The sequence below is a fragment of the Rutidosis leptorrhynchoides genome, chromosome 3, assembly GCF_046630445.1.
Source record: "Rutidosis leptorrhynchoides isolate AG116_Rl617_1_P2 chromosome 3, CSIRO_AGI_Rlap_v1, whole genome shotgun sequence".
Classification (NCBI taxonomy): domain Eukaryota; kingdom Viridiplantae; phylum Streptophyta; class Magnoliopsida; order Asterales; family Asteraceae; genus Rutidosis; species Rutidosis leptorrhynchoides.
The window spans coordinates 651,120,083-651,145,433 of NC_092335.1; the positions used below are offsets into that span (position 1 = coordinate 651,120,083).

The following is a 25,351-nucleotide window of genomic DNA, read 5'->3' on the forward strand; positions in this document are numbered from 1 at the left end:
CCCAATGGATATATACCCATTTTTTGGTTTTTTTTTTTAAAAAAAAAAATTCAATTTTTACTCCATTTTACTCCTATTTAAACCCCAACAATCATATCATTTTTCACACAATTCATTCTTACTCACTCTATTTCTTTCTACTTTTTATTTTTTTACAAAAGTCTATTAGTTTATAAATGGGTTCGAGGTTACGGGTGTCTAATTCTGACTCCGAAGATTTGCGGATTGTTCAATTAATTCAAGAAATAGAAGATGATGATTCCGAAGTCCGGCACCATCTATTCCGAGAGTTAGAGGTTACATCCCTAGCGAACGGGAGATTGCTGCACAACGTTTGTGGGATGATTATTTTTGTGAGACGCCAAAATATCCACAAAGAAAATTTAAACGTCGTTTTCGCATGCGCGTACAATTATTTCTCCGGATAGTGCAAGGTATTACTACTTTCCAAAGTGATAATATGCCAGAATATTTTACTTACTTTTCTCAACGATTTGATGCTATCGGTAGGCCTACATTTACTACTTTACAAAAATGTACGTCGGCTATACGTCAATTGGCGTATGGCACCGCTCCCGATATGCGGGATGAATATTTGCAAATGAGTGAGCAAACATCAATACTATGTCTAGATTACTTTCGTATGTGTATTATTACATTGTACAAAAAAGAATACATGCGGTCTCCAAATGCACACGATGTTGCTAGATTGTATAGTGTTCACGAGGAGAGACATGGGTTTAGGGGTATGCTCAGTAGTATAGATTGTATGCACTGGGAGTGGAGGAATTGTCCTGTTGCTTTAAAAGGACAATACACTAGGGGTGATCACAAGAAACCGACCCTTATGCTTGAAGTTGTTGCTTCTTATGACTTGTGGATTTGGCATGCTCTTTTTGAGATGGCGGGTTCTAACAATGATATCAACGTTTTGAACCAATCACCTATATTTGATAAACTTAAGAAATGGAAAATGGTATGGAACGTATACGAAACAGAGGACGGGATCGAGATATCATCGCAAGAGAAATAAGGGATCGAGATTTGCACAACCAACTCACCGAGGATTTAGTCGAGCACATTTGGAACCTTCCACCGACTTTTCGCAATGTGAATTAGTTTTTTTTTTTTAATCTATGTAATCGTCAATCTATGTACTTTTAAATTCTTATCAAAAATTAATTATGTATTTTTTATTAATGTTATTTATTTTATTTTGTTGTATTTATTTACCATTTTAATGTAATTTATTTTATTTTGTTGTATTTATTTACCATTTTAAATCATTTAAAAAAAATAAAAATAAAAACTGGTGAACCCTGCTAAATTTGACACTGGCATTTGACACTTGGGGTTATTGGGGGATCAAAATTTGACACTGCCATGTCACAGACAGATGCACTTTTTGAGCCAAAAAGTACAAATCTGCCTGTGATGTCACACGCAGGGTTAGAAACAATCTTAAAAAATGATTTTGTGTGAACGTGATTACCTAGCAAGTAGCAACCAACCATCGGTTAATCAAAATCTTTATAAATACATACAGGAAAATTTTAATAAAAAACATAATTAAACACACCTCTAAAATTGTCATTAACGAGTTATCAAATCCAGAACACACTGAACCAAGAGATAAACAACAGACTCAAAATAACCAACAAATCCAAACTTTAGTTGGTTCCAATTATAGCATTTTCAGTTCAGGTTCAGTTGTGTAGCAGCCCTCAAAGCATCATTGTTTCGACCTGCATTATAAACATGTCAAAAAATACATAAGTTTGCAACACCATACACTAACACGCTTATAATATACACAAGTTGATGTTACAAAAAGTGAAAAAAAAAATAAATAAAAAAATGCAAGTTTTAATCTTGGGTACCCTTTTTATATTGGTGGTTGACTGTCAAATTGTTCTTCTGTGGTAGCAGAGGCACCATCTTCATCGAAAGATGGAGATGGAAGATCGGGAATTGTATTAGCATGCCTCGATTGATTTGTAGATGCACGTGACACAAAGAGTTCGGCCTGTCCACTCATAAGCAGATACATGACATTTTCGTTGAACATCGGTCCTTGCAACTCGAGGCGGTGTGTTGAGGTGTGTTTTTGATGAAACCTGCCTGGAAGATTTGAACCCGAGATGTAACAGTCTCCACAAAGGTCATAACCACATTTTTCAGGACAGTCTTTGCATCGATACCGATCTCCAATTATTGGAGACATCTGTAAAAGATAAGTTACGCACCAAGATAGAATAACATATTACTCGTCACAAACTCATAAAATAAATACTAGTGTATACAATACGAAACTATTTACATAAATACGATGAGTAGTTATGTCGTGAATCTTCAAACAAAATTTATACCTAGGTTTCTATTCGATCCCTCACACCAAAACGAGTACCCAAAATATAATGACAATACAGAGCCAAACATTAGAACTCCCGGGTCATCTATCATGTATACCTAAACAACCTAGGTTTCTATTTAATATACATATATAATATATATGTAAATATAGATATTAATGATCATATGATAAGAAATGATTAAAAGCCTATGGAATGCTCTCTCATGTATCCCTCGCAACAACTCATTTAGAATCAAACCAAATATGTTATTACAATATAGGGAGTAATATTGAAATACCTATAAGGTTGTATGCATTTTAATTAATAGACGTCTGATGAACATCAATCTGTTCGAGCAATTGAGCCATTACCCTTCTAGCTATCTTTATTTGTTTACCATTGATAAAACACAACCACCCAAATGGCCCACTTATACGTATATGGGTAGATTTTGAAATTTATTTCTTAGTTGTTTGAGATAAGCTTTAACTAGACCACGACTGATTCAATACTATGAATCTTACATATATCTATAGAATTCAATACTAAGAGAAAGAGAGTAATCTTTAAAGGTTCATGCTATAAAGTATAGACATATGGTGATCATGTAAATCAGAATATCATTAAAACCATCAATTGGGTTATTATGGTATATTTAGAGGGAAATAAAAAAGGGTTCAACTTCTAATGCAACTGTCAGAAAACTCAAGTTGCTTGGACGCATACCAGAAAAGATCCGAGATGGAAGAAAGAACGAAAATTGGTTTTCAAGACAAAGAGTGTAACTTTGAAATGTAATATATGCAATTATATTCATATGATGATGCAAGAAAAAAGTAAGAAACTTACGCCACAACTATCACAACCAATCCAGGGATGAAATTTAGATCCATGAACGGTCCACCACTCATGAAAATTCTCTTCTGTCGGGAACGATAGCATGGAATTTTGAGTACTGACCTCTGTACAACCCAAAAGACACATCAGTACAATAGTATTAGTATTAATACTTTATTTTATATATATATATATATATATATATATATATATATATATATATATATATATATATATAAATAAAATAATAGGCAGAAATATATGAGATGGCTTCAGTAGTCATGTTAAGGAGCTTGTCGTGGGATGTTTCCATTTTGTTAGACTACACTTGGCTCTAATTTTTTACCAGACTTAACAAATATAATATGCTAAACACTTTCTGCACAATCGCAAATCAAAAAACTTCATAATTTATGATTAAGATGTTTTGGTATTATAAAAAAAAGCTTCTAGAAGCCTCCTTCATACCTAAAATAATAAAAAAAAATTAATAACTACATAGAGCTAACAAAAGAAAAGCTGATATATATGCCATGGTTCACATTAGGAGTGCAGTGGTTATAAAGTGACATATGGCTGCAAAAGAAGTAATCATTTCTACAAGTGAAACTATACAAAGCTACTAAAACATACCATTAAGTGCGTTCCTGTTTTCGGTCTGCTCTTGATTGACTTGAATAGTGCTTTTTCTCAACGCATATTCTGAAGCAAATTGTTCCTCTAGGTAGTTATCAAGCTCCCTGCACACTTTTGGAAGTCCATTTGGATGTCGGCACACACAAACTTGACATTTAAGCGTCCCCTCAGTAGGAATTGTGATGCAGGACTCGCAGTAAACTACAGATGAACACAATGAGCATGCCAAATTCATATATATAAGAAAATGTTATTATTGAAACTAGACAAAAACCCTATACAGAAAACGTACCATGGCCACAATTAAGAACAACAGGACGATAAAGTAGTTGCTTGCATCCAACACACAGCACATCACTGACTGATACTTGATTACAAGTTCTATCAGAAGTTTCAGTTAGTTTCTTTTCTTCAGTAGAAGGATCAATGTTGTCAATATCAGGTGAATATCCTAATGTGCTGTGTTTTTCATACTCTACACGATGCAAGAACAAAAACATTACTAAATGTTATATACATAATTTAAAGAAGATTATACACATTTCAATCACTCAAACAACTGTTGATATCAAGTTTACCAAGTATTTGTATACTCCTTCGATCGTAGGAAACTGGGTACAACTTCTTGAGTAAGAAGTGAAGCGTACGGCAGATTGCAGGAAAATGATGATATGGATGTCTACATAGTGGACAATAAGATACATTTTGCATACGCATCGAACGTTGGCAACACCAAAAGCAGGAAGCATGACCACAAACTGCAAACAGTCACAACATCACCAACAATAACAGCTAATTCACAACAAAATTCTCTCAAAATTGACAAAATATATTTCTGTTGCAAACATTTCTTACCTAGAACAATTGGCTTGTATAGAACATCCCTGCGAGAAAAAAACAAGCAAATTTACTTCAGCGAAATCATCACCAAACAAACAAGTTAAAATAAAAGCTTAATTACATATAAATGCAAGTATTTATGTTCTGACATTAAGAGTAATGTACCAAATTATTCGGGTTCCATTGTATGTAAAATACTTGTTATTCATTGCTACTGTATGTCTGTATACAATTTTGCCTGTCAGATTAATAAGGTGTCATTTGTTCCCTTTGTAACATCAAAACATATACAATATACTGATACACATATACAATAGCAATAACATACTGTAAGGAATTACATTTCCGTATACTAAACCCTAAAATAACATATAATCCGTATACACAAAAATAATTACGTAATAGATAAGTGATTACTACAGCTAATGGTTCATACAACCCTCAACTAAAGTAACGATAAGTGGTTAACAGTAGCAGACAGTTTTCGGCTCTAATTACATACATCCTGTAACAATTCAAAACTTATGATAATTACTCTTCCTAATTTCATGAAAACACATAAAAATACTCAACATTGATAACAGCAAGAGTTTAAGTACCGTAATATCCTAGTAATTAGTAATAAAAGAGAGATGTATAATTACAAGCAAACGGCGCAGGTGAAATTATCAGATATTTGTTCAGATTCGATGCCTCCTTCCATCGCCGAACTTCCGGATAGCACAAAACAATCAATTAATCAATTTCTTATTTCAGTTATTTATTTATATTTATTTATTTGATTTTATTAATTGTTTATTGGTCAGTATAAGATAAATAAAGTGGAATAGAATGGAATGGAATAGAATAGAATGGAATTGGGGTGAATCAGCTAGTTCTAAATGAGTAAAAGAAATTGATCAAAAATGTCCAAATGTATAACAAAATAACAAAATGCACTTAAAAAAATGTAATTGAAAAAAGTGGTCCATGACCAAGTACTCATGATACGTGTAAGTTAGTTTGTGATGCGTGTTCACCGAATATCGTTGCTGGTTATACTATTATACCACTCAACACACATCACGGATTGAACATCACGCATAATGTGTGTCGGTCCGAGCGTAGTGCGTGTTGCACATGATAAAATCGGCAACTATTCAGGATAAGATTTTCTAACGTCTTTCTGATTTTTTTCGATTATCAACACTCTCCGAATCTCACATTCACCAACTTACTTATTAAACCTGCATGAATACGGTATCACCACCACCAACAGCATCATCACCACCGCCACAATAATCACCATCACTTCCTCGTTCATAGCCATTACGACACCAATCACCACCACCAACAACATCATCACCGCCGCTTCATCGTTCATCTTTATAACCACACCGTTCACCACCACCTATGAAATGCCCCGTCCTAATCCATCCGGACGAAGTCCATATCGATTATAAACGATTCACAATTTACAAACATTGCATTCGTTTTAAAAGACAAACTTTCATTTCATTGAAAGTTGACGACATGCATACCATTTCATAATACATCCAACTATAATTGACTTAATAATAATCTTGATGAACTCGATGACTCGAATGCAACGTCTTTTGAAATATGTCATAATTGACTCCAAGTAATATCTCTAAATGAGCAAATGCACAGCGGAAGATTTCTTTCGTACCTGAAAATAACATGCTTTAAAGTGTCAACCAAAAGGTTGGTGAGTTCATTAGTTTATCATAACAATCATTTCATAATTTTAATAGACCACAAGATTTCATATTTTCATTTCTCATAAACTGCATGCATGCATTAAGGTTCAATTATAGGGTGAACACCTGGTAACCGACATTAACTAGATGCATATAGAATATCCCCTATCATTTCGGGAAATCCTTCGGACATGATATAAAACAACAACGAAGTACTAAAGCATCTGGTACTTTGGATGGGGTTCGTCGGGCCCATAGATCTATCTTTAGGATTCGCGTCAATTAGGGTGTCTGTTCCCTAATTCTTAGGCTACCAAGTTTAAAAGGGGCATATCCGGCTTCGATCCATTCACCCATATAATGTTTATTAGTTTAATTACTTGTGTCTATTTCGTAAAACATTTATAAAAGTTGCGCATATATTCTCAGTCCCAAAAATATATATAAAAAGGGAATAATGAAACTCACCTGATGTATTTTGTAGTAAAAATACATATGACTAAATTGAATAACTGAACAAAGTAGGGTTGACCTCGGATTCACGAACCTATATCATTTATTTATATATTAACACATATAATTATAATCGAACAAATTCATATATTATATCTTAAATTATATCTTATATGTTTAATTTGTACATATTTAAAATAGTTAATATTTATATAGTTTAATGTTATATTTAAAATCACTAATCTGTTATATGTGAATCTTTACATAAATAATCTTTATATATATAAATATATATTATTATGGTAGTTGGAATATATATACGCTTATGTCGAAATTACTTATTTGTTATAATAATATTGTTAATGTAAAAGTAGTAATCATAACAATAATAACAATAATAATAATAATAATAATAATAATAATAATAATAATAATAATAATAATAATAAAAATAATAATAATAATAATAGTAAGGAAATAATAATAATAATAATATTAATAGTAATGATAATAATGCTACCAATAATAATAATTTTAAAGATAATGATTTTACTAATAATAATATTACTAACATTTATTTTTAATAACTATAATGATATTAATGATAAGAATGATAATAATGATAAGTAAATAAATAAATAACTACCTGAAAGAAATAGCTTTTAAAAAAAAATGCCCAAGTCCGGGTTTGAACCCGCGACCTCCCGCTAACCCGCTAAAACCCTTAAACATTCCTCTAACCTTGCTTTTCTGATAATAACCATACTTAAATTTTCTGAATCTGTTAACTGTTTCTTCTACTTCTTCATCCATTAACAATCTTCAGTCTTCATAAACATAAATATCGTGTATTTATCATCTTTAATCCTCTTCGCCATTTCCATAACTTTTAACATAATCATCATCATTTAATTATCATCTAACCACAATCTAATTTTCATCTAACTTCATGAACTTAGTATCATAATCATTCATCATTTATCTTATTCCTCAACATCATCATGATCAACTTATATCTTAGTCACATGATCTATATCATCAACAAATGAGTAACTAATAGTTGACATGTTGTGACCCAATTCATTCACGGCCAAGAATAATTCACCAACCTATCTAGCACACAACTTAACTAAAAAAAAATGAAACACGGATAATCATAATCTTAAAGTTAATATCGGTCCCATCCTTAACTACTACAAGAATTACTTGTTTAATAATTACAATTTAGTCGAATCTGAATGCAAAATATGCCCAGCTCATCAATCCAATTCTACCCTACCATTATCATTATTCAATGTAACATCCCGTTTTTCCCGTACGTGACTAAAGGTACATATTTAACCATTTGTACGTTATGATTCGGAAGCTTATGCGTAATTGTATAGATAAACGTATATATATAATTTATTGTGTGCTTGTTAACATGTGCGTATATAAGTGTACAAATGAGCTTGTGTAGTGTTAGGTCTCGTGAGACTTAGATGTGAGGCTTAGACGTGTATTGGGAACGAGAATGAAGGAATTAGTTGTGGAAACCTTAGAAATTTGACTAACTAGTCGAAGTGGCCAGACCCAGGCGTATGTCGCGCCGCGACAAACGGGTCCGCGCCACGACCCATCAAGCGTTTCCAGATCAGAACAGGACTTAAGCATGGTGAATTTTACTTTGATTCGTCGCGCCGCGACGTTTAGTGCCGCGCCGCGGCAGGCCTGCTGGCCAGGTCCCGGTTTTAGGTTAAATTAAGAGATTTTGAGGGGCAAAATGGTAAATGGACGTATAGATCAGATGGGTGCATTAAATCTGGTCCACTAGTTCATTTATTTCATTTTCCTTTTTCATTTTCTTTCAATTTCTCTCCCAAAACTCTAACACCCATTTGGATTCAAAGTGAGATTGAGAGAGGAAGGATTTAGGGTTGATCTTTGGAGCAAGTATTAAAGTTGTTCCTTGTGACTCTAGCTACGTGGTGATAGTCTCGGTAAGTTCTAACTCTAAGTTTCGAGTTTTAATTGATTATGGCTAGGGTTTTGGTTAATAGAAGCTTGTATGACCCATTTGGGAGTAAAATGGGTGAATTTGGGTTAGGTTGTTGTAATGAAACCCTAATGGCCATAATCTAGGGTTTTGGCCTTGTAATTGTGAGTTGAAAGTGTTAATGATATTAAAAGCATTAAACATTTGTTAAAATTAAAAGAGATGTCATTTGGGTTATGTTTGACTAGTTTGGATGTGAAAGTGTCAAAATGGGTCAAGAATGTACTAGTTGACCTAGTTTGGGTAAAATGGGTGTAAATTACCCTAGGTGGATGTCAATTGAGGCTAGTAGACTTTAATGCACTAATGTTGGTAACTAAAGTCGAGTCTTGGCCATTAAGAGGGCGGTTGTGATGTAGTTGGGACATTTAATGCGAATTGAGTCATTAAATGCCCAAGTAATTGTAATGTGGTTAATTCCACTAGTTTATGTATTGAATTGGTACTTAATGTATTAGGTACTTGGCTTTGAGTTTGGAAGCGAATATTCATCATCCTTGTGTCAAGGTGAGTGGAATAATTATGCGTGAACGTATATAATGTATTTATTTGTGTGGTATGAATGTGGAAGTGTCGCGGTGTTCAAGACACCACATTTTAGGTAACGAGTAGTATTGTCGCGGTGCTTAAGACACTACTCATTGTGTAATTGACTTGTGGAATTGTCGCGGTGTTTAAGACACCACAATGTCATGAGAGTGGAAGTGTCGCGGTGATCAAGACACCACTCATTGTATTGAATGAAGTGTGGATTCGTCGCGGTGTTTAAGACGCCACATTGTGTAAGGGTGAGTTAGTCGCGATGTTTAAGACATCACCCGGGGGACTAGTGATTACGCGGTGTATAAGTAACACTAGTGGATGTTATGAACTCCAACGGACCTTCATGTACCGTTCTCTTGTATACTTGGTTAACCATGGTTGTGCGAATTGTACTTAGCATATTATATTGTGAACTATATGCTAATACTATTGCTAGCTTGATGTGGAACGTGGATAGTAGTTTATGCATGATGGATTTCATGTTGGTTGAGTTGCTAGCTTGTATGTGGTATTGTGTAAGTGTATGCAAGTAAGTAGGTTATATATGATCATGTATAATTATTGCATTCACTAAGCGTTAGCTTACCCCTCTCGTTGTTTATCTTTTTAGTTGCAGGCGAGGATAAAGGGAAGGGGATTGTCGGACACTAGATGTCCTTGATGATGTGCTTGTAGGAGCTTTTGGAAGTTGACCACCTTTTGGGTAGTTTAGTCCCAAACCATGCTCGTTGGGTCGTTTGGTTTATAAACTATCATTGTATTCGGTCAAACTTATATTTACTTGACTAATGGCCTTTGTGCCCTTTTGTAAACATTGGTAATGGTTGTATGGTTTAATGGAACTTGTGATTTGGTCTACATATTTAATTGGCTCGTAAATGTGTATTATAAAAAAAAAAAATTATCGTACGGAGTACGGGTTGGGTTGTTTCAAGTGGTATCAGAGCATGGTCTAAGGGATTTAGGCGACTTGAGATAGGTGCTTAGACTTAGACTTTTATGTGTATGCGCTTTTAGGCGGGACTTGTACGACTTCGGGTCGAATCGGGAATGGTAGTGCGTAGGTTTATATGAACTAACCATGCACTCATTGTTTTGTGTTGTAGTTGGAATCATCAAGCGAGATAGACGTTGTACTAGCAAGTTAATGCGACGTGCTCGTGTAGCAATGACTAGCTACCCTTGCTACGGGTGCAAATCGTGTCAAACGAGCGATGTATGACGATTGTTGAGCGAGATGGGGTGGTATGGTATATATGTGTCATGTATTTGGTTTCGTTGTTTAATCTTTCCCGTTTTATAGAATGAAGATGAGAAACGGACACGACACCGATAATGGGGGCACGAGCGAGGACCCCGAGTTCACGGCCAAGGTTGAGGCCATCTTTCAACGCCAAAGGGCGGATTTTCTTGTTGATATTAAGAAGATGTTTCTAGACACTATTGAAGAACAAGTCGTCGATATGGTTAAGGAACAAATTAAAATTGTTCTTCAAGAAGAGAATGTGGGGAGGCGAGACTTTTTCTGTAAGAACTTCAAGGATGCTCAACCTCCTACCTTTGATGGTGAACGGGACCCACTTAAGAGTGCCCGGTTTATCTCCGATATGGAGGGGGCTTTTCGTACATGTGAGTGCCCTAACGATAAAAAGACAAGGTATGGTTGTAGCATGCTAAGAGGTGATGCCAAGCTATGGTGGGATGCAAAGATTCAAGTCTATGGCGAAGAACAATGCATGGACTTTTCTTGGGATGAGTTTAAGGTGGAATTTTTCGAAGAATACCGAACTTCGGCTGATCTCACTAGGCTAAAGGACGAGTTACGTTCCTTGAGGCAAGGGTCGATGGACTTGAACACTCTCAAATCCGTGTTTTTGTCTAAAACTCAATTTTGCCCGGAGTATGTCGGGAATGACAAGATGTTAAAGGAAGATTTTTATCGGATCTTGAATGATAGTTATCAAGAGAAGATAAGTGTGAATGTGGTGAAAAGCTTTGACGAATTGTTTAACATGGCCAAGGGTTTCGAGGCGCTTGTGATGAGGAAGAATAGCCTTACCTTGGGCAAGAAAAAATTTGAAGCTACTAGTCAATCTAATTTTTCTAGCAAGAAGTTTAAGAAAGGCTCCGAGAGTGTGGGGAGTGTGAAGAAAGGTGCTTCGGGGGATTTCCCCTATTCTTGTCATAATTGTGGGCGAAGGGGACATATGGCCCGTGATTGCACCAAACCATCTTCTACTACAAAATTCACTTGTTACAATTGTGGGAAGGAAGGACACAAGAAGACCGAGTGTCCCGAGTTGGTTAATGATCATGTCAAGCGGTTAGAGAAGGCGACGGGTACGGGCCGGGGTCGAAATTATTTGATGACTAATGATGAAGCTAAACAATCGAACGAAGTTGTCTCAGGTACTTTCTTGGTTAACTCTAAACCGGCCAAGATATTATTTGATAGCGGTGCTAAATTGTCTTTTGAGTCGCCTCGATTTGTATCTAAGTTAAATAAACCACTAGTTAAGTTGAGCCGTCCGGTTGAAGTCGAAATAGCGGATGGCAAGACGGCGCTAGTGGTTGATGTTTGTAAGAATTGTGATGTTGTGTTTGGTACCGAAACGTTTAAAATTGACCTCATTCCGATGACTTTGGGTGAGTTCGATATTGTTGTTGGTATGGATTGGCTCGATCGTTATAGAGCCGATATTGCATGCCATGATAAGTTCATTCGTGTTAGGACCCCAAGTGGGGGATAGTTGATTATTCATGGCGATAGACGGAGAAGACTCGTACCATTGTGCACTTATGCAAGGGCACGACGTTTTCGCAAGAGCGGTGCCTTGTTTTATCTTTCTCACGTAGTTGATACTCGTGATGAGCCACCACCTATTCGTAAGATTCCGGTGGTTAACGAATTTGAAGATGTCTTTCCGGATGAATTACCGGGTGTTCCGGAGGAAAGACAAGTCGAATTTCGCATCGAGTTGGTTCCGGGAGCTACTCCCATTGCTAAAACCCCTTATCGTTTAGCGCCGACGGAGATGCAAGAATTGCTTAATCAAACCCAAGAGTTGCTTAAGAAGGGTTTCATTCGACCAAGCTCCTCGCCGTGGGGTGCTCCGGTTTTGTTTGTGAAAAAGAAAGATGGAAGCATGCGAATGTGCATCGACTATAGGGAGTTGAATAAAGTGACGATCAAGAATCGTTATCCATTACCTCGGATCGACGATTTATTTGATCAACTCCAAGGTGCCACGTATTTTTCTAAGATCGATTTACGGTCCGGCTATCATCAAGTGCGGGTCCGTGAGGAAGACATCGAGAAAACGGCCTTTCGGACGCGTTACGGGCATTATGAGTTTGTGGTTATGCCTTTTGGTCTCACGAATGCACCGGCGTCATTCATGGATCTAATGAACCGAGTGTGCCAACCTATGTTGGACAAGTCGGTAATCGTGTTCATTGATGACATACTCGTTTATTCCAAGAGTATGAAGGAACATGAACACCATCTACGTGAAGTGTTGAAGACGTTGCGAAGGGAGAAATTGTATGCTAAGTTCTCCAAATGTGAATTTTGGCTAAGGGAAGTTCGATTCCTTGGTCATATTGTGAATCAAGAAGGTATTATGGTAGACCCGGGGAAGATCGAAACGGTGAAAAGTTGGAGTCGACCGACTACGCCTACGGAAATCCGAAGTTTTCTCGGATTGGCCGGTTATTATCGTCGGTTTATTCAAGACTTTTCTAAGATTGCTTCTCCTTTGACGAAGTTGACGAGGAAAAATGTTAAATTTAATTGGGAAAAAGAACAAGAAGTCGCCTTTCAATTGTTGAAAGAAAGGTTATGTCAAGCTCCGGTGTTGGTGTTACCGGAAGGGATTGAAGACATGGTGGTTTATTGTGATGCTTCGTTGAATGGGCTCGGGTGTGTTCTGATGCAAAGAGGTAAAGTCATCGCTTATGCCTCTCGACAATTAAAAGAACACGAAACGAGATACCCGACTCATGATCTTGAGATGGCGGCGGTAGTGCACGCGTTGAAAATTTGGCGCCATTACTTGTATGGTGTCAAGTGTACGATATATTCGGATCACAAAAATTTGAAACATCTTTTCACTCAACGAGATTTGAATTATCGTCAACGTAGATGGATGGACGTGGTGAAAGATTATGATTGTGTGATACTTTATCATCCGGGTAAGGCGAACGTTGTTGCGGACGCCTTGAGTCGAAAGAGTACACATCCAGCGATAAAGGTGGGATCGTTACGTTTGATTATCACTAATGACTTTCTTGAAAAGATGGGTGAAGATCAAATAGAGGCTTATGTTCACAATAAGCACACGGAACGAATCGTTGGCTAATCGGAGTTCATTACAATGGGCTCGCGTGGCTTGTTGTCCTTTCAAGGAAGGGTATGGGTACCTAAGATGGGGGATTACCGGCGAGTGCTACTTGATGAAGCACATAAGTCCAAATATTCCATTCATCCGGGTGCAACGAAAATGTACTATGATTTGAAGAAAGATTATTGGTGGCCCGACATGAAGCGTGACGTGGTTAAGTATGTTGAACAATGCGTCACATGTTTACAAGTCAAAGCCGAACACCAAAAGCCTTACGGTAAGTTACAACCATTGGAAGTCCCGAAATGGAAATGGGAGCACATTACCATGGACTTTATTACCAAGTTACCGAAGACGGCGCGAACCCAATAGGATACGATTTGGGTGATTGTTGATAGATTGACGAAGAGTGCCTTGTTTCTTCCCATTCGGGAAACGATATCATCGGAGACTTTAGCTAAGTTGTTTATAAAGGAGGTGATATCAAGACATGGGGTTTCGGTATCTATTGTTTCGGATCGAGATACTCGCTTTACATCTCGGTTTTGGAACAAGTTTCATGAAGATATGGGTACTCAATTAAAAATGAGCACGGCGTATCATCCTCAAACGGACGGTCAAACCGAGCGTACTAACCAAATGCTAGAGGATATGTTGAGGGCGTGTATTATTGATTTTGGTGGAAGTTGGGACGAGCACTTACCCTTGGTGGAATTCTCATACAATAATAGTTACCACGCTAGTATTGGGATGCTGTAACGACCCGTCAAAATCGCTATTGACGCGGCACGTTAATCATTGATTCCACAGTGAGGTTTTGACCTCTATATGATACGTTTTGATAAAATATTGCATTCATTAAAATAAGTGACTTTCTAAACATAGAAAGTTATAAACATGTGGGCGAGTGCTTAGGTATAAGCAAAACCCCGAAATACATAAGTCTTTAATTTACAGGTTGACATCACAGTCCAATTATTTATTACACAACGCAGTTTTATTTTGAATGCAATAAACTTTGTACAAAGCATGAGAGACTCCATGCAGGCAACAAGCACATCACAGCGGAAGCATTCTAAGGACCTGAGAATAAAACATGCTAAAAAAGTCAACACGAATGTTGGTGAGTTATAGGTTTAATTGCTCGAGTCATAAACATGCATAAAGATAGACCACAAGATTTCATCAAAAGTTTATCAATAGATTCTACGTAACAGAGCACCCTGGTAACTAAACTTAACGCTATAGTGATAATTACCCCATTCGTTTTAATACACGCAAATCAACGTGTCTTAAACTCAAATAACATACGTCCGTTAAAAGGCTAGCGCTCTAGCTCGGACGGGGATGTCAAGCCCTATGGATCCATATACAATTATTCGCGCCCACCAGTCTATATCCTATGTACTGGCAGCTACTAGTTACCAAAGCTAAGGGATTTCCGGTTTAACTCAGTGTAGAATTTAGTATGTACTTGTGTCTTATCGCGTTTAAAATAAATTGCATGCATTCTCAGCCCAAAAATATTTAAAGTATTTAAAAAGGGAGACTATAAACTCACAGTTCAATATTGAGACTCAATATTGTAGGCAAATTGCGTAGACATAATGACGGTAGATGACTGTATGGTTGGCCTTGGATTCAAGAACAATACCCCAAACAATACCCAATATTTCCTTAGCTTAAAGCGGTTTGAAACCCGAATTAAAACACCCTCGAATATACTTTATTATTATTAACTTAAATTAAAATTATAATTATAATTATATATATAAAAGAATCACAGAGATAAAAGTGTGATACTTCGTTCGAGCAAACTGACCTTTTATAATACTTTTGCATTTACTGTAGCTCATGCGATCGCATGAGTTTTCAGTGTTTTTGCCATGCGATCGCATGGCCGCCTTTTCTGTTTTTGTTTGCTAGTTCGTCGACATCAAATAGTGTTTACTGTAGCAAATAGTGTGTACTGTAGTAAATAGTGTTTTACTGTAGCAAATAGTGTTTACTGTAGCAAATAGTGTTTCACTGTAGCAAATCACTGTAGAAAACTCGTTTTCACTGTAGCACTGTAGCAAAATACGGTTTCACTGTAGCAAATAGTGTTTTACTGTAGCAAATTGTGTTTTACTGTAGCAAAGTAATTTTTACTGTAGCAAATAGGGTTTTACTGTAGGAAAGTCGTTTTTACTTGTACATATATATATACATACATATAATTGTTCATGAATCGTCGAGAGTAATCAAAGGTAATTGTATATATGAAACAGTTCTAAAATTTTGAGACTCAATCTAACAGACTTTGTTTAGCGTGTTAAAATAATAAATCGTATAGAGAATTGGTTTAAATAAGTCAAAAAATTTCAGGTCATCACAGTACCTCCCCCTTAAAGAAAATTTCGTCCCGAAATTTTGAGTAGTACCTGTTTCATGAGCGATATCAGTGAACAAATGTGGATACTTTTGCTTCATCTGATCTTCACGTTCCCAAGTAAACTCGGGTCCTCGTCTTGCGTTCCAACGAACCCTAACTATCGGTATTTTGCTTTGTTTTAATTGTTTGACCTCACGGTCCATGATTTCAACAGGTTCTTCGATAAAATGAAGTTTATCATTGATTCGTATTTCGTCAAGAGGAATTACGACATCCTCTTCAGCTAAACATTTCTTCAAATTTGACACGTGAAATGTGTTGTGAACACTACTAAGTTCTTGTGGTAGCTTTAATCGATAAGCAACTGTTCCAATTCTTTCGGTGATTTCAAAGGGTCCTACGTACCTAGGACTTAGCTTTCCTCGTTTACCGAATCGTACAACGCCTTTCCAGGGTGACACTTTCAACATGACTTTGTCGCCCACTTGAAATTCTAGCGGTTTTCTTCTTACATCAGCATAACTCTTTTGGCGACTCATGGCCGTTTTCAATCGCTGTTGTATTTGAATGATCTTTTCGGTGGTTTCGTGAATAATTTCTGGTCCAGTAAGTTGTCTTTCTCCTACTTCACTCCAACATATAGGAGATCTGCACTTTCTACCGTAAAGTGCTTCAAATGGTGCTGCGTTGATGCTCGTATGATAGCTGTTATTGTATGAAAATTCTGCCAACGGTAAGTGTCGATCCCAACTGGTTCCAAAGTCAATCACGCATGCCCGTAACATGTCTTCCAATGTTTGTATTGTTCTTTCACTTTGACCATCTGTCTGTGGGTGATAAGCGGTGCTCATATCTAAACGAGTTCCCAATGATTTTTGTAATGACTGCCAGAAACGTGATGTGAATTGGGTGTCGCGATCAGATATGATAGAGATGGGTACACCATGCCTGGAAACTACTTCCTTTAAATATAGGCGTACTAATTTCTCCATACTGTCTGTCTCCTTTATTGGTAGAAAGTGAGCTGATTTAGTTAGACGATCAACTATCACCCAAATAGTATCATGACTACTTGCAGTCCTTGGCAATTTCGTAATGAAATCCATAGTTATTCTTTCCCATTTCCACTGCGGAATTTCTGGTTGTTGCAGTTGTAACGACCCGACCAAAACCGTTATTGACGGCGTCGTTAACTTAGGTCCCGTTGCGTGGTCGTAGTCCCTATATGAGACTCGTTTGACCAAAATTATGTCGCGTTCATTTGAAAGGTACAAAGTTTAGTTTAACAACGGATCGACAATAAGTTTAAGTTTACAAAGTTATAAAGTATGAATGAAATAACTTGCGACATAATTAGTTTGAAACCACAGTTGCTATAAATAGCGTAAGTAAGTAGACAAAAGTTTGAATCCAAAATGCTATCCCTAGCGTATGCATGCATGGTAGACTCCAATCAAGTAATCAAAGAGTGCGGAAGCATGTATCAAGTAGCCGAGTATGAACCTGAGAAACATATAGAAAACTGTCAACGAAAAACGTTGGTGAAATCATAGATGTATTTGTAAACGTTGTTTTTGAACCACAAGATTTAGTATTCCCATAGTTGATTATCAAAATCGTTTGCATTCCAAAAGTATTGTTCGCGAGCACCCAATTATCAAGACTTAACGTTTCCTTCCATAGAACCCCATCACAATAGTGTTAGAACATACACTGTTTCTCGAAAATATATTTCATCCGTAGACGGTAGCGAACCGTCCGTAATGAGGGTTTGTCAAACCCGTATGGCCACACAATATAAGTTCTCGCTTACACCCTGCAAGTGTAACTAATGATAATCGAATTGAGGATTTTTGTTCTAACTCGCTGTGGAATGTTTGTTTTCCTTGTACTTGTGTTCAAAGTATAAAAGTAAGTAGTACAAAATGTAACAAAGTATATGTTTCTCAGCCCACAATTTAAAAGTATAAAAAGTTGTTGAAAAGTGGGACTATGATCTCACCTCGAGTGCACGAGTATAAAAGTACTTCACAAAGTAACGTATGCATGAAAGTTGCTTAGCCTTGACCTAAACAAGTAAGTTGTATCAATTAACCGGTTACGACACAAGGTCGGGTGAAATGTGTTCAATTAGTCCTATGGCTCGTTACGACTCGATTAAGTATAGCATGTGAATCACGTTGTCAAGTTTCATACAAGAAACCAGTATAAAAGCATGTTAGAATGATTGTATAAAAGTTTGGTTAAGTTTGACTAAAAGTCAAACTTGGTCAAAGTCAACGAAAAAGTCAACGCGTTCGGGTCGAGTCCCGAACTATTTTTCTATGCTAAATATTCATATACAAGTATATTAAAACAAGTTTCATGTGAATCGGAGGTCGGTAGCTAGTCAAACATTTCGCGTGAAATGCGCCAAACAAGGCAGAATCTGGCCAGGCCAATCCGCGCGCCGCGCGGGGATGGGGCGCGCCGCGCCACCATCTGGGCAGAGATTTCTGGTCAGTTTTTTTCCAAGTGTGCACGAACCAAAACCTTTTCCAACCCAATTCTTGACCCGCAAACACTTATAATGCCTATCATATATCGTCGAAAAGGTATTTTGACGAGGAATACAACTAACCACATATCATCAATCAAAAACATCATTTACAATAACCGAAAACTCGTCAATTGATCAAGAAAGGTTTATTTTCAAAGTTTCAAGTTCGTAAAACGTATTTTATGATTCGGGAATCCAATTTACACATACGATATGCCGTTTCGAAGGTAATTAAGCATACATTACAACTAATCACTAACAATTAACATTCCATGGCATTCAAGCATCAAGAGTTCATGTCAAGAACTATCAAACCCTAGTCAAACATCACAAAATCATTAATCGGGTTTTTGAAGTTTTCTTAATCAACCTACACATCAAAATGTGGCTAATGATACTAGTAACACAATTAAAACATGCACTTTAACAATCTAACAACATTAACTCATCCAAAATCAAGGATTAAGCAAACCCATTTCAAATGTTCAAACTAGTTACTCAAAACAACAAATCGAGCAAGTAAATCATATATTCATGCTAGACACGAGCCATAGACACTAACTAACACCATTTCAAATCAAAAACACGAATTTAGAGAAATCTAGAGTTTTAGAAATGTTACCCAAACGAGATGAAGTTGGTATCAAATTGTAGAGGATGAAGAGAGGATTCCAAATATGTAATTTGTTTTGAAGTTTGCTTCCAATCCCGAATTTAGATGATGATTCTATGAAGTTGGGGTTTGTGTGTGTGTTCTTGCTAGAGAGAAAGAGAGAGAGAGGGAGATGGTTGAATGGTGGTGATTGGGGTGGACTAGTTGACCTAGTCAACTAGTTTGCCCCGTGTCAATATTAGTCCCTCAAGTTTCAAAGCGGGTGCGGGAATTAACCAAACGAATATTTTTAAAACGCTCGAGTAAACGGGTGATGTCAAAATTAAATAGCGGGAATATAATGAACGTTACTCACGGAAACTATTAATTTAAATACGAAAGATTATGTTTTAAAAAAAAAAGACGGTGTTAAAATTAAATTTAACGGAAAAACGCGGGATGTTACAGCAGTAATCCTGACGGCTTTTTGTGCTCAGCTTTGACCTTTGCACACGTCAAACATTTGCTTACATAAGTAGCAATTTCTGTCTTCATATTAGGCCACCAATAAAACTTCTTGAGATCGTGGTACATTTTTCCGTTTCCTGGGTGAATTGAGTACCTCGTTTTGTGTGCTTCATCTAGTACTAGTTGCCTTAGATTACCATGTTTTGGTACCCATATCCTATCAGCAAAATACAGGGTTCCATCGGCTTTTACTTCAAGCTGTTTTTCTAACCCTCTGCTCATTTCGCCTTTTTCATTTTCTTCTTTTAAAGCCTCTAACTGTGTCATAACCCGTCCTTAACCATAAGAACGAGTTAGATAACGTATGATTTCATTGCGAGGTATTGACCTCTATATGCGATATTTTTAAAAGAACAACTGCATTTATTTTACATTACAAACCATAACTCTTATTTTAATACAAGCTTTAGACAATAAAAAGATGATTATCGTTTAGCGATAATCTTAGACTTACAAACTTTACATGTGATGATAACAATACGATTTCTAGCATATTTTACATTACAATTCCTCGGATATGCAGTTTTATTTTTGACACAAATATGCATACTCAAGATCTTGCTTAAATTCAACATGTTGCAGCGGAAGCTTCTAATTATCACCTGAGAATGAACATGCTTAAAACGTCAACATAAAGTTGGTGAGATATAGGTTTAATGCCGGCAGCAATATATATATATAGACCACAAGATTTCATATATAAACATTTTAATAAAAATATTCTAAGTGGTTGAGCACTTGGTAACCATACTTAACATTTAATCACGTCGCATATTCCCTTTATTATGAAATCTTACTACACCGTACCAAGTGTAGTCACGAAACGAAGTACTGTGCAACCGTTGAATACTGGTCGTCCAGTCCGGTTGGGGTTGTCAGGCCCGATAGATCTATCAACAGGATTCGCGTTTACAATACCGCTGTAAATAGTAGTTACCAAGCTACAGGGAAGTATGCCAGTGGTACAACTCAACGTAGAATATATTTTTCAGTTACTTGTGTCCATATCGTAAAACATAAAATACATGTATTCTCATCCCGAAATATTTAGAGTTTAAAAGTGGGACTATATACTCACTTTCGTCTTGAAGATATGTAATTTTGACTTGGTCTCCGATTGATATCACGAACCTATCCATATATAATATATCAATACTTTTTCTTTTTAAACAAACGTCACATATATATACTTATAATACTTTTAATACTTTTAATAATTCCTTAGTCCGTAGTTAGCAGTCCGATGTTAGTAATTCAATTTTAATGGTTCATTTTTAGGTGTTTAATAAACCCCCAATGAAATAAATAAAAACCCCCATCGTATATGTATTGGTCGAGATTAATCTTGACCCACGGTACCGGTGTTGTCAAATGACGTGTTGCGTACATAAAGTACCGGTGTTGTCAAATGACGTGTTGCGTACAATCATGGGATCTTATGATTAATCTTCTCGTATTGTTTACGGGTGATCCTGAACCATATAAAATTAAATTATGAGTACATATATATAAAATATCATGTTATTTTAAAAAGATGTGATTTATTTAATTTTCTCCAATTATTTTCGTAGCTAAACTAGTCTTAGATATCCGATCTCGTTTTGGTCATAGTTTCTTCGTTACAACTCCGTTTTCGTTGATTCAACTTGCCACTTCCTTGGATCGAGTCCCTATTTAAGACTATGAACTGTAAATACCTTAGTTTGTATTCGAAATCACAGGTCATAGGTCAAACTTTAGTGAAACTTATGAAGTTAATCATTTTCCATCATGTAAACAACCTTAAATGATTATTTTTCTAAAAATACTTATACTTTGAGTTAAATCATGAAATTTTTATGTGTTATCATATTCATAGTAAAAATCATTTTTCCAGAAAATAAACCTCCAATTCAAAGTTTAAGATGGTTTTTAATTATCCAACCCAAAACAGCCCCCGGTTGCACTCCGACGTCGTAAATTCAGTTTTTAAGGTGTTCTTTGAAAAACCAAGTTATACCTTGTTAAATTAGCATATATTTATGATATATTACAGGTCTTGAAGTATTTTAAAAGTTAAGTGAGAAGGATCTATTTAGTTTGCAAACAAGTTTGAAAACATTCAAACTATGTTCTTGTTGTTAAAATTTTATACCACAAAATAAGATAGCTATATATATATGAATCGAATAAGGTTATGAACAAAGTTACTACCTCAAGTTACTTGGACAAGATTGCTGTAAAAGAGAAGTAAAAATCTAGAACCAAAAGAGTGATGGAGTTGGATGAAAGATTGGAAGTAAACTTGTGTTCTTGAAAGGATTCTTGAAGTGTTTTTGTAAGGTTTTTCTTATGGTGTTTAAGTGATGTTTTTATGGCTAGATCTTCATGGATACTAGCTGAATGGTTATGGAGTTTCTTAAGAGTGTGTTTTTGGTTAAAGAAATGAGGTAATAAAATTTGAAAATGGAAGATGTATTTAAGGCCATAAAAACATGATTAATGGAAAAACATGGACAAAATTTCATGTTGTATTTTTATGTAATTAGTCATACTAAACATCAAAAGTAGTTACCTTATACATAAGGCATGAACAAGAGAGTTACCTTATACATAAGGCATGAACAAGGGCTGGTTGGTGGTGATTTGATGTGTATATACCAATAGTAAATACGTATAGAACTAGGTATGATACGAGTACATATACTCTAGATATACGTATAGAAAATCTTGTGAAAAATGGAATGAGAATTCAAATATAGCTATCTTTTGTGAATATACTTATATTGTTTTATGTATTTAAGTCTTTAAAAGTGATTAAATACATTACATATACGATATATGTATAAACATTATATGTTATAAGTATTTATGTCAAATAACGTTACGTATGGTTATCGTTTTGAAAACTTAAGTTAGTAGTTTCAAAATATACTTATAACTTATTGTTATTAATACAAAATGAGATATTAAAACATCCTTAGATCATGTTAAATATGTATATATACATATATATACACAAACGTATAATTATCATATGTTATATAGTTCGTGATATCATCGGTCAAACTAGACGGTCAAACGTTGTGTAAAACTCATTTCAAAAACATAAGTCTCAACAATTTGGATTGCTTATCATGTTGGTAAGGTTTAATTTATGTAAATATTAATCTTATAAGTATAGAATGATCGAAAAAGTGCGGGTCATTACAGTACCTACCCGTTAAATAAATTTCGTCCCGAAATTTTAAAATTGTACCTATTTTGCGTCATCGAGAAACAAGTGTGGATACTTTTGTTTCATCTGATCCTCTCGTTCCCAAGTAAACTCAGGACCTCTTCGAGCATTCCAACGAACCTTAACGATCGGTATGTTGCTCTGCTTGAGCCGTTTAACTTCACGGTCCATGATCTCGATTGGTTCTTCTATGAATTGTAGTTTCTCGTCAACTTGAATTTCTTCAATAGGAATGGTGAGGTCTTCCTTTGCAAGACACTTTTTAAGGTTCGAGACGTGAAATGTATTATGTACTCTGGCGAGTTGTTGCGGTAACTCGAGTCGATAAGCTACCGGTCCAATGCGTTCGATGATCTTGAACGGGCCTACATATCTTGGGTTCAGTTTACCTCTTTTACCGAAACGTATTACACCTTTCCAAGGTGACACCTTTAGCATAACCATGTCACCGATCTGAAACTCTAATGGTTTCCTTCGGACATCGGCGTAGCTCTTTTGGCGACTACGGGCTGTTTTCAATCTCTCCTTGATTTGTACTATCTTCTCAGTCGTTTCGTGTATGATCTCGGGACCAGTTAATTGTCGATCTCCTACTTCATTCCAACAAATAGGAGATCTACACTTCCTTCCGTACAATGCTTCGAATGGCGCAGCTTTAATGCTCGCATGATAACTATTATTATACGAGAATTCTGCTAATGGTAGATATTTATCCCATCCGTTTCCAAAATCGATCACACATGCCCTGAGCATGTCTTCAAGAGTCTGTATTGTTCTTTCACTCTGCCCGTCGGTTTGCGGATGATATGCGGTACTCATATCCAAACGAGTTCCTAGTGCCTCCTGTAGTGATTGCCAGAACTTTGAGGTAAATCTACTATCACGATCAGATATAATGGAAATAGGTATTCCATGCCTTGAAACTATTTCCTTTATATATAATCGTAATAATTTCTCCATTCTATCCGTTTCCTTTATAGGCAAGAAATGTGCAGATTTGGTAAGACGATCAATAATTACCCAAATGGTGTCGTATCCCCAGGCAGTCTTTGGTAACTTCGTGATGAAATCCATGGTAATACCATCCCATTTCCATTCTGGGATTTCTGGTTGTTGAAGTAACCCTGACGGCTTCTGGTGTTCTGCTTTGACCTTAGAACAAGTTAAACACTCCCCAACATATGTTGCAACGTCTGTCTTTAAATTAGGCCACCAATAACGTGTCTTAAGATCTTGGTACATCTTTCCAACTCCAGGATGTATCGAGTATCTTGTCTTATGTGCCTCGTTCAATATCAACTTCCTTAATCCACCCAACTTCGGTACCCAAATACGATTTGCAAAATATCGAATTCCATCTTCCCGTATAACGATTTGCTTCTCATACTTCTTCATTATTTCATTTCTTATGTTTTCTTTAGTAAGTGCTTCTCGTTGAACTTCTTTGATTTGTGAGTTGAGATTCATGCGAATTTTTATGTTCATCGCTCGTACTCGAATTGGTTCTCGTTCCTTTCTGCTTAATGCGTCAGCCACCACATTCGCTTTCCCGGGATGATAACGAATTTCACAATCATAGTCGTTTATTAACTCGACCCACCTACGTTGCCTCATGTTCAGCTGTTTCTGATCAAAAATATGTTGAAGGCTTTTATGATCAGTAAACACAGTGCATTTAACTCCATACAAGTAGTGTCTCCACATCTTCAATGCAAACATGACTGCTCCCAATTCTAGATCATGCGTCGTATAATTTCGCTCGCGAATCTTCAATTGTCGGGATGCGTATGCAATAACTTTCTTCCGTTGCATAAGAACGCAACCAAAACCTTGTCGCGAAGCGTCACAATATATTTCAAAATCATCGTTCCCTTCTGGTAACGATAAAATAGGCGCCGTAGTTAACTTCTTCTTCAGTAATTGAAATGCACTCTCCTGCTCAGAGGTCCATTCATATTTCTTCCCTTTTTGCGTTAATGCTGTCAACGGCTTAGCTATTCGGGAAAAATCTTGAATAAACCTTCTATAATAACCGGCTAAACCCAAAAATTGACGTATCTGCATTGGTGTTTTAGGAGTCTCCCATTTTTCAATGGCTTCAATTTTTGCTGGATCAACCTGAATTCCTTTGCTACTAACAACGTGGCCAAGAAATTGCACTTCTTTCAACCAGAAAGCACATTTAGAAAATTTAGCATATAGTTGTTCTTTTCTCAACAACTCTAATATCAACCTTAAATGCTGCTCATGCTCTTGCTCACTCTTGGAGTAGATAAGAATATCATCAATGAAAACAATAACAAACTTATCTAAATATGGACTACAAACTCGATTCATGAGGTCCATGAATACAGCTGGCG

At 36.2% G+C, this 25,351-nt stretch overlaps 2 protein-coding genes across 3 annotated transcripts; one reads left to right on the plus strand and one right to left on the minus strand.

The window, feature by feature from the left end:
- The first annotated feature begins 460 nt into the window (after positions 1 to 460).
- On the plus strand, positions 461 to 1,033 carry LOC139902488 (uncharacterized). Its single transcript, XM_071885105.1, has one exon. It carries the CDS (start codon positions 461 to 463, stop codon positions 1,031 to 1,033), a length of 573 nt encoding a protein of 190 aa, XP_071741206.1.
- A 455-nt stretch (positions 1,034 to 1,488) lies between these two features.
- Positions 1,489 to 5,379, minus strand: LOC139899183 (E3 ubiquitin-protein ligase PRT1-like). 2 transcript variants are annotated; one of them, XM_071882005.1, is made up of 8 exons: positions 5,312 to 5,379; positions 4,683 to 4,711; positions 4,406 to 4,585; positions 4,120 to 4,302; positions 3,825 to 4,028; positions 3,204 to 3,316; positions 1,881 to 2,224; positions 1,489 to 1,745 (listed from the first exon to the last, which is right to left on the minus strand). In XM_071882005.1, the coding sequence occupies exons 1-7, from the start codon at positions 5,368 to 5,370 to the stop codon at positions 1,886 to 1,888; spliced, it is 1,107 nt and encodes a 368-aa protein (XP_071738106.1). In that variant the 5' UTR covers positions 5,371 to 5,379; the 3' UTR covers positions 1,489 to 1,745; positions 1,881 to 1,885. The 2 variants fall into 2 exon arrangements, with proteins under 2 accessions (XP_071738106.1, XP_071738107.1); XM_071882006.1 differs by lacking the exon at positions 5,312 to 5,379 and adding an exon at positions 4,833 to 4,881.
- Positions 5,380 to 25,351: the final 19,972 nt, after the last annotated feature.

What these genes read in the sequence shown, in the direction of transcription:
- LOC139899183 (XM_071882005.1), bottom strand. Translation starts at nt 5,370, where the DNA reads ATGGAAGGAGGCATCGAATCTGAACAAATATCTGATAATTTCACCTGC. An exon ending in AAACAGGAACGCACTTAATG is followed by an intron (nt 3,317 to 3,824) that starts GTATGTTTTAGT and finishes TGGGTTGTACAG; the next exon opens with AGGTCAGTACTCAAAATTCC. An exon ending in TTGGTTGTGATAGTTGTGGC is followed by an intron (nt 2,225 to 3,203) that starts GTAAGTTTCTTA and finishes TATCTTTTACAG; the next exon opens with ATGTCTCCAATAATTGGAGA.
- LOC139902488 (XM_071885105.1), top strand. Translation starts at nt 461, where the DNA reads ATGCCAGAATATTTTACTTACTTTTCTCAACGATTTGATGCTATCGGT.